The sequence below is a fragment of the Aspergillus lentulus genome (assembly GCF_001445615.1).
Source record: "Aspergillus lentulus DNA, contig: Alt12, strain: IFM 54703, whole genome shotgun sequence".
NCBI classification, from domain to species: domain Eukaryota; kingdom Fungi; phylum Ascomycota; class Eurotiomycetes; order Eurotiales; family Aspergillaceae; genus Aspergillus; species Aspergillus lentulus.
The window spans coordinates 642,766-651,891 of record NW_028322115.1 but is presented as its reverse complement, the minus strand read 5'-3'; the positions used below and the strand labels follow the sequence as shown (position 1 = coordinate 651,891).

The window sequence follows — 9,126 nt, the reverse complement described above, 5'->3', positions numbered from 1 at the left end:
AGACCTCAGACTCATGCCTTGGGAACTCCCAGAGCAGAAAGCTGTAGAGCAGAACGCGGGTATCGCAGAGACCCCGAAGGAAACACTAGGCCAAATTAGGAAATTTCGGATAACTGTTTCCCCGTTCCGTCTGCCGCGCGTCTACTGCGGTAGTCGCGTCACATAACCTATCAAGACCAACGACTACATGTCAGTGTGCCTGGCCCTGACTTTACCCATTGAAGGCACGTGCATCCGCAAACAATACGAGGAAGCATACGACGGTCCATAGAGTGACTGGAAGTCTTTATTATGGGAATTCAAAAAGTTGAACCGACAACTAGGTCGATCAAGCGAAACGCCATTCGCACCCGTTTTCCAGACCCGAACAGAGTTCTAATAGTCCAAATCAAATGTCCGCTTGGTCAATTGCGGGGGCTCTATAAGCCTCGCGCACTGTGAAGGATATTGAAAGTCATGTACAAAAGAAAGAAGAGGGGTGGGAAAGAGGAAAGCGACCAAGGCAGAAGGCCCGCACGGGTGAACGGCTTGTATCGTATGTCAAGCCAAACAAAGTCAAATACACTTTCATCGCAGCTCATAGTCGCTATGCCATCATTGCACAAAAAAGAAAATCTAACGGAGTAGTCATGTTACCAAACCGACCATCACTTGAGAGAGTTGCTCCGCGACAAAAACGATACGGCGTTCGAACCAGCCGACCGTCGTCGATCTACACGCGGTCGAATCTCGCTGCCGCTACCACTTCGTCGCCTTCGCGTATAAGAACCGTCGAGAGAACCTCGGCGCCGTCTCTGGAGCAAACGGACGTTTCAACGTTAGAATCACGCTTGCTAGACGCCGAAATACGCAGAATCTTAGCAACATATACAGAATGCCACACAGAAATCAGAGTAGATGGTCCTCGATTAAGAGTGACAATCACACGAGGCAAACGCGGACACAAGAGCAGTCAGGGTAGGATGCTACTTACCGTAGTGGTTGCACCCTCTTTCCGCTCCTTGTTTGCCGCAGAATCTTCCAGTTTCAGGGCGTTGAGACGCTTCTGATTATCCTGAGCAAGGGCATCAACCTCATCAACTTGCGCTGGCACTTCTGCAGGTGGAGCTGGTGGCGGTAAGAGTCCGTTCTTCCTTTGCTTGGCTCGCTCCAAGACCTTCTCCCATCGCTCTTGTCGAGCTTTCTCACGCTGCTCGGCGCTGTTCTGCCGCTCATTATATTCATGGGAACATTCGTCAAATAGTTGAGGGTTGATTTCCATGAACATCTTCATGGCGTTGTACACCATGCTGTGAATTGTTCTATGAGAGGGTAAGTATGTTAGCGATTCTGACATAAGAAGTACATCCAAGACTCTGATGAGCAACTTACCTATTCCAATGGCCCTTGGAGTTTTCGTAAAGCGGCGCGAACATAATGGGTAGGATCGTCTCCACATTGTCACTGACCAAGTTGCAGAAATACTCATTGTTCCAGAAGTAGAGCGCCCGTTCCGCGACCTGGAAATGAGGACTTGCAACTGACTTGGCCAGTTGTTGAAAAAGAGGTACTTGAACCTTGGCAAATTCCGCCGGATCCATGACTTCGAAGATATCTTCCACTTCGTTGAGATACATGACCTCCTTCGTGCTGTTCGTCTTCGGCCAGTAGCGTAGCAAGCCCAGAACGACCTAAAATCACAGTTATCAGGAGAGCTGTGGAAGGGATACCACAACGAAAAAAAGCCTCACCTCTTCAGTCAAGGTAGAATCCTTTTCAAGAAATTGGACGATGCAATAAGCGAGTTGTGGGTGATACATGCTGAGACTCTTGACTTTGTGTAAGGGGAGCAGCACCCGGGTCAGGAAGAGCTTATGCTCCTCCTTCAGAGGCAAGGCAAATCCGTTGATAATTGACCCCAGAATTTCTAACAACTCGGCTATACCGTTGAAGCGCTCTGTCTCGTACGTGAATTGGAAGAAAACGTTGTTGATGGATCGACGGATATAAGACCGCAGATTCAGGAACTTTCCGTAAATCCGATGCAAAGTGGTCTTGAGGAAATCCCGTTCCCGAGGGTCTTCCGAATCGAATAACTCCAATAACTAATGACGATTAGTATCGCTGTACGTGGTTCTCAGGGGGGAAAGAAAGGGCTTCGAGGATTCAATTGTACCTGGAGGACAAAATGATGATCGATATATGCCTTGGCGATGTTGGTGTTGAAATCTTGACTCTCGATAAATCGCAAGAAGAACTCATATACAACCTGGATATGCGGCCAGGCCACTTCCAGGACCGGCTCATCCTCTTCGGGATCAAAAGCCTCGCCTTGGGGGGTAACTGGGGGAGGGATGGGTCGAAAGAGATTTTTGGCGAACATCTCGACCACTCGAGGGTACATGGGTTCGGTGATCACTGAACGGTTATTCGCCACGTAGTCCAGGAGCTCGTGGAGCGCCAGTCTCTTGATCTCCTTGGACTTCATGTCGGCTGTAGGATCGTTGAAGTCGAAAATGATGTTGCACTGGTCAATCTTCTGCATGAAAAGCTCTTGGCGCCGATTCGGTGGCACTTCGTGGAATCCGGGAAGTTTCTCCAACTCCCGTTGGCGCTGATCGGAGATATCGAATCGCGACGAATGCTGGCGCTTTGGAGTCCGAATCCCCTCCGACAGATCCTTGGGTGTAGTCTGGAGGCGATCAAAGACATGAGATTTTCTCGGAGGGGCCAAGTCGCCAGGCATCGTCTCTGCGGCACCAGGGGGAGGGACATGCTATGGAGATGGGAAAGTCAGCACTCATCGGTTGTTCCATCGATACAGTCACGGCGCGACCCCAATGTCTCCGACGGACGTTGGAGCGTTGCTAGGAAACTCACCGGCGGTGCGCTTGGGCTGATGATAACGCTAGGCGCAATCGGCTGCCCTTGCTTGGTCGGAGTCCCCGCTCCATTGTTCACAGGCTGTCCAGCGACACCTGCACCATGCGGAATATAATGCTGGCCAGCGGGGTACACTCCCGCTTGCGTGGCATTATCCGGTGACTTTCCCCTTATATCATTTACAGAGGTCGTAGATGAAGTCGGCGTGCCGTGGTTCGGAGACGCGGATTGCTGGGCCTGGTGAGCGGCAAGGGCGGCCTGATTCTGGGAGTCTTTCTTCTTCGAGGACTTATTGGCTTCTTTTGCCCTCGACAACTGCTCATGCTGAATAATTATTTTAGCCAGGAACTTGTGGTATCGCAGTCCGTGGTGGTCGCCAGGCATCAAGGCGGGGAGGGGGGCGGCGATCGTTGAGCAGACTCACCACTCTCTGTCTGAAACCCTTCATTGTCAAGACTATGTAACCAGCCACATGTACTCGGTCGAGGTTCTCGATGCCAGTGCAGCAAGCTGCCGCACACTAGCAGGAGGCGTTAAGTCGGGCAGCGCGAGCGCAGTTCAAGGAGGAGCCACAGCGTGATTTGTTTATGTTCGGCCTGGGATGACCACATGAGCATGTTCCAACCACAACAGGTAGAAAGCGACGGTGAATTATCAATCGAAAAATTGCAGGATTTCAAATCATTCAAGTCGGAAGATCGAAGATTTCGGACCCGAAAACCAAAAAATAGGAAGTGGTGGGTTGAACGAATAACCCCAGAGTTGAGGGTCAAAATGGGGGGAAGCGGTAGGTTAAGGAACAAGCGGACAATTGTAGCACCAGGGGCAAACAGAAACGTTGAATCCAGTCACAAGAATCCATTGCTGCACAACTTACCTCAGTAGAGTATTCCAGAATCTGACAATGCGGATATCGAAGCCGAGTGGAGGAGACTCAAGTCTGATCAGATAGATCTCTCAGTTTTCTTTCGGACGCGAACCCAGTCGGTTTTCGATAGATAGATAGTCAGGAGCAGCTATTAGGTCGGTTTGGTTTGGTCTGCTTGGGCCGATCGTCTGTCTCCTTGTCGCTTAGCGGCTGGCTGGCTGGGAAGAGCGGGGTGGGTACAAGAGCCCCAGAAATTAAGATGAACAATGCGGCTTGCAACAAGGAATGAGATAATAAAAGGTTATTAATATCAAGAAGAAACCGTAATATAAAATCTCAGGAACGGCAATTGCAGAAGATTGCTGCACGCTGAAGTAGATACACAGTAGAATGCTAGCGATTGTTGTTGTGGTGGTCCTTACAACGGGGATGAAACAGACTGTCCTGTCACCGGTGGCTGAGGAGCGCTTGGGCTGGTAAATCTGCAGAAGTTCACACGACACAAGGACAGACGCTGCAGGTATCCAAGCAGTTGTCTATCTACGGAGTATCTACATACTATCTAGACCTCACTGCTCACACTGAATAGATCGCAGTCTAAATCAGAGACCGGTTAGATTAAATCACACTCGAGGGACAGAATCTCTCAGTAACGTCTGGCCTCGAGATAAGTCATGTGACCCGGCAATTCTTAATCACCAGTAGAGACAAGGTCCCAGGGCGATACCTCAAGATTAGATTCAGCGTCACTATAGACATCGTGTATCAACTGTCAAAGTAGCCTTCCATATGTCTAGTCTCACAATTTGAAAGACTAGTTCTACCATGTGGAGTTGGCGGATTGCCGATTCCAATACATCACCAGGTCCCATCCGTTATCCAGTGGAAATATACATATCTCGCCTCTCCTTGATCACGGCTTCATGATTTATCCTTGACGCCAACATTTGGTGACGATACAAGGCGTGATGGAGGATCAAGAATTCTCAACCAGTCCAGACAATATGATGGACCAACAAGGGACAAGAACAGCACCCTACTACTCAATCCCTGCTCGTCACATCGTCAGCGTGGAGCACCCAGCCATCATCAAGGACGTCGACAAGGCAATTGACACTCTACAAGGCAATGCAGGCATCTCAAAGGTAACATTGCATCTACCATAGTGCATTAAGGAATAATGCTAACAAAATCAGATTCTGAACCCCCCAAAGGCTGATACCCGAGCCAAACTCTTTCTGCGGCCAGAGGATGCCATGTCTCGACCACTGCAGTCGACGAGCTCGGCTTCAAACAATATCCTTCTCAAAGTGACAGTTCCCAAGAGGACCGGCCGGAAACGTAAGAAGGGCTCGGATGAACCGTTCTCTGGCGTTCCTGTCACGACTGTCCATGAACAGCCTCAGCGGAGGAGTGCGAAGCAGCTACTCCGAAGTCTGAGTGACAATGTGGGCAAGTATAGGGTTGAGCCGGTTGGGATGGTTAACCGGACGCACGTGTTTCGGGGTCTGTATTGCCATTGCCCGTCTTCATGAGAGACAGATGATTGATACGTCCTCTAGGAATGCCCGACTTTGTCTACTCGACCACCGGGAGCGCATTCACCAATCGATTCCGGGAGCAGATACTCTCTTTTGACTGTAAGCATTGCATTCCTGGATAAAGAGTGTCATGACTAAGATTGAACCAGATGATAAGATGAAACAGTTTGATATTGACATGAGCAAGGGTGCCACATCCAATGTTGATATCATACCGCCGCCCTCTCTCAGTCATGGGGATGTCCCATTTACCTACATGTATGCCTCTTGCACCACATGTCCATTCATCAACACTAACCGAGCCAAGTTACCGCCAAAATCCAACCGTCCGACAATCAGTCGACACCTCCGGCAACCTCACCACCGTCAACACCTCCCAAGCCGCCAAAGTGCACACCTATCTACTTCCCTTCGATGCACCCGTGCCCATCAAGCCGCGCGAAAACCTCGCCCCCATCGACACCCTCGAGCCAACCCTACGAGAAACCATCGCCCTCGTCGAAGATCTCTTCAAAGAGCGCCCAGCCTGGACCCGCCGCGGCCTCCGCAACCACCTCAAAACCCCCGAACAGCGCTACGCCCTCCGCCACGCCGTCCCGTACGTAGGCTATATCTTTCGCTCCGGACCCTGGCGCGACGCCATCATCAAATTCGGCCACGACCCGCGCACCTCCCCCACCTACCGCATCTACCAAACCGTCATGTTCCGCATCCTCTCCGGCACCTCGGAGCTCGCCCGCGATGCCGGCAGCGGCAGACGACACACCATCCCACGGCCCAACGAGGTCCCCACGGGCACCGACGCCTTCACCCCCTTACCAACAGACACACACCTCTTCACCGGCACTCCGCCCCTCCCACCAGACGGCCGGATGTGGATGTTCTGCGACATCACCGACCCCCTCCTGCGCTCCATCCTCTTCCCCGATCCGCAACCACAAGGCTTCCTACGAGAAACCTGCGAAATCGCTGTCGATGGCTGGTTCGGCAGCGGCACCATCGGAAAAGCCAGGACGATCATGCGCGCCAAAGTGCAGAGCATGCTCGACGGCCGCGCCGCCGACGAGCGCGAGTTCGCCCGCGTCCTCCGCTTCCCGGACCATGTTGCGCCGGATAGCTCCCTTGCGGACTTCACGCTCGATCCCGAGGGGATTTCCTCGCGGGAGATGCAGCTGGCGACTGATATCCGGGCGTCGATTAAGGCGTCCTGGAAGGGTCAACTTGATGCGGCGGGTGCGAGTGCCCGTACAAATGCTGCTCCTTCGGCGGGAGGGGTTGCTTCTGATGCTGCGCGCGAAAAACGCGTGCAGTGGAGCGAGGATGTAGGCGAGGAAGAGGAGAGCGAGGGCGAGGGCGAGGAGGAAGCGCTGGAGGAGGCGGAGAGGCTGGAGGCTCAGGTGGCGGCTGCCGCGGAAGCGGTAGAGGCTGCTGCTACGGCGGCGGACGAGGATGAGGCGAATGATCTCGACCAGGAAGAGTCAGATGCTGCAGAGGATATGGATGTGGACGAACCGGCAAGGCCATGATCCACTTCTCAAGGTGTTTTGCCCTAATTTGATATATTCTGCATTGTGACTCCGTAAGAAGCGGGTATTACCCAAAATCGGGATCGAGACCGCTGTCTTTAGCATATAATAATAGGCTTAGGAACTGGGCGGCTATGGTGAAGATGACGAGAGCCAAAACACTAAGCAGAACTGCAACAAGGAAGCTAGGCAGGAGTGACTACAAGGATGATTAAGGAACTAAGGTCGTCATGACGGACCCAATTGCTGATTATGGAAAGAAAAGAAATGAAAAGATCAGGAGAGGGCAAGAGAGGGTATCCAAATTCGAACAATTCCAGAAACAGGAACCATTTTCTAACGCCATGCAAATGTGTCCAACCCGCTAGTTCAAACGCCGGTGCCATCCAGACTATTATTAACAGAACAAATGATTATTTCAAACATTAATTAATCAGGCCGTTGATGAAGAGAGCTCGTCGCTGGGGTAGCTCTCTGTCGCCTTTTCTGATTCATCTGCAGTGCTCTGGCTTTCCCAGATCTCAATTTGTGCCTCAGATTTTGTAGACTCTGTAGTCTTGGCGGGCTGCGTAGCTGCAAGGATCGAGGATATGGACGATACACTTGACAACTTTGTCCGAGTGGGATGCGTAGGGTTGCGTGGAAGGGGAGGTAGGGTGGTCTTTGTTTCCGAGGCGGTTTCATCCTCGTCGTAAACCACGGCATATGAGAAGGCATGGCAGTCTTCGCCATAATAGTCCGCAGCATTGAGCTCACCGAGCGGAGAGCGAGACTCGTCCGTCATCTCAGTCTTTCTTGAGACGGAAGTCTCTCGCTCACGGGTCCGAGACAGGTCAATTCCCAACTCAGACGGGGGAATGTTCTCCTTGCCGCGACTTGACAATTCCGCCTTGCCCTCGTCATCACTGATATCCAGCACGCAGGTGGAGTGCTGCATCAGATTGGTCATTTCTTCCTGCTCCGAGTCCACGTAAATCTCGAAAGACCAGGACGCTGGAGTCTTAGGGGCGGCCTGGGTCTTGGGCTGCACATTGCCCAATACTGTCGCGATGGAGAAAGGCCGGGATATACTCTTTCTGCCTATAAGCTCTGGCCGACTCTTGCTGATGGTAGAGCGACGAGCAAATGCTTTGCAGGATTTGCCCTGAGGCGAACGGCCGACAGGCTTGAGAGCTGGAGTAGATTTTGGTTTCGAGAGAGGCGCCTTGAAGGTTGAGGAAGGCATGGGAGAAGTAATGTTCGACTTCACGACGGTCAGAGCCACACGAGAGGTCTTCAATGGCTTGGGAGAGTATTTGCTGGGATCATGGTCTTCTTCGTCGCAGCCGCGCTTTCGCTTTGTTGACATGTTTAGGGTGGCCGGGTCAATATTCTCCGCATCAACCTCGGCCAAAGGCTTCCTTTTGGCAGGGGACGGACCTAACGTGAAGCAGAGTGTTAGAAGGACGTTGCATGTATGGTCAAGGGCCGAGGAAAGCTATACCATTTTGCTGGTTCTTGATGTTCATTTTTGTCTTAAGCAAGGAGCGCATACGCGGTGCGTCGAGGCTGGCAAAAGGCTGCCGCATTGTGGTAGGAGTCATAGTAAGGGCGGCCATACTTAGACGGATGCTGAAACGAATCGCACCCGTTGAAGATCTTGCTGTCAAAGCAAGAATGATTTCTTTTCGATATTAACCAGGTCCTATCTATTATAACAGTCGAATGCGACCGAGGGAGTAAGACGGAGCTGTGGCTGCCTGGATTTGTTTTGATTTCGCGGAAGTGGGGGTCCGCAAGGGATTGGCGGTCTAAGCTGATGATCCCGGCTGATGGTACTGGTAGATAGATAGATGATAGATGGATAGATCTATCGATCAGAGAGGAAGTAAATGATGATTGGAGCAGGATTAAGTGTGGCTGCGACGGAGATAATACAGCACGGTCTTGTTGGATGTATGATATGGTACGATCTGATACTGCTGCGGATGTACAGGACGGGAGGGATGGGAGAAGACCGTGGTAGTGAGGATGTGAGGATTAGGAGGATTAAAGAAATTAGCGATCAAGAACGAGGCAGACGAGGCAATGCACAGAAGATATATGGTCGGTGAGGAAGTATGGAGGATGCAACAGAAAAGAAGAGGAGGCAAGGGCAGCAGACAGGGCAAATTCCTGGCGATATTGGAGGGCAGGAATTGTTCTGATTGACAGGTACAACGATGCAGCAAAGGGATGCTTCAACGGCGAAGAATGAATGAAGTAGTAGTATGATAATCAGAGATTGATATCATCTTCATGCCTGGAGGAGGGACGAGGGATGCAGCGAAGTATTTGAAGCGTGTCTGAT

The 9,126-nt window shown here is 51.6% G+C and overlaps 3 protein-coding genes across 3 annotated transcripts; 1 reads left to right on the top strand and 2 right to left on the bottom strand.

The window, feature by feature from the left end:
- Positions 1–712: 712 nt before the first annotated feature.
- Positions 713–3,246, bottom strand: ALT_6181 (protein phosphatase 2A regulatory subunit RTS1; the record flags this gene model as incomplete). Its single annotated transcript, XM_089600032.1, has 6 exons — positions 713–856; positions 974–1,301; positions 1,372–1,670; positions 1,731–2,084; positions 2,156–2,755; positions 2,860–3,246. The coding sequence occupies 6 exons, from the start codon at positions 3,244–3,246 to the stop codon at positions 713–715; spliced, it is 2,112 nt and encodes a 703-aa protein (XP_089455494.1).
- A 1,488-nt stretch (positions 3,247–4,734) lies between these two features.
- On the top strand, positions 4,735–6,797 carry ALT_6180 (transcription factor TFIIIC subunit TFC1; the record flags this gene model as incomplete). The annotated part of the gene is made up of 5 exons (XM_033555559.2): positions 4,735–4,875; positions 4,927–5,236; positions 5,293–5,370; positions 5,421–5,529; positions 5,579–6,797. The coding sequence occupies 5 exons, from the start codon at positions 4,735–4,737 to the stop codon at positions 6,795–6,797; spliced, it is 1,857 nt and encodes a 618-aa protein (XP_033411450.2).
- Positions 6,798–7,230: 433 nt separating this feature from the next.
- Positions 7,231–8,395, bottom strand: ALT_6179 (uncharacterized protein; the record flags this gene model as incomplete). The annotated part of the gene is made up of 2 exons (XM_033555560.2): positions 7,231–8,216; positions 8,281–8,395. The coding sequence occupies 2 exons, from the start codon at positions 8,393–8,395 to the stop codon at positions 7,231–7,233; spliced, it is 1,101 nt and encodes a 366-aa protein (XP_033411451.2).
- Between the last annotated feature and the right edge of the window lie 731 nt (positions 8,396–9,126).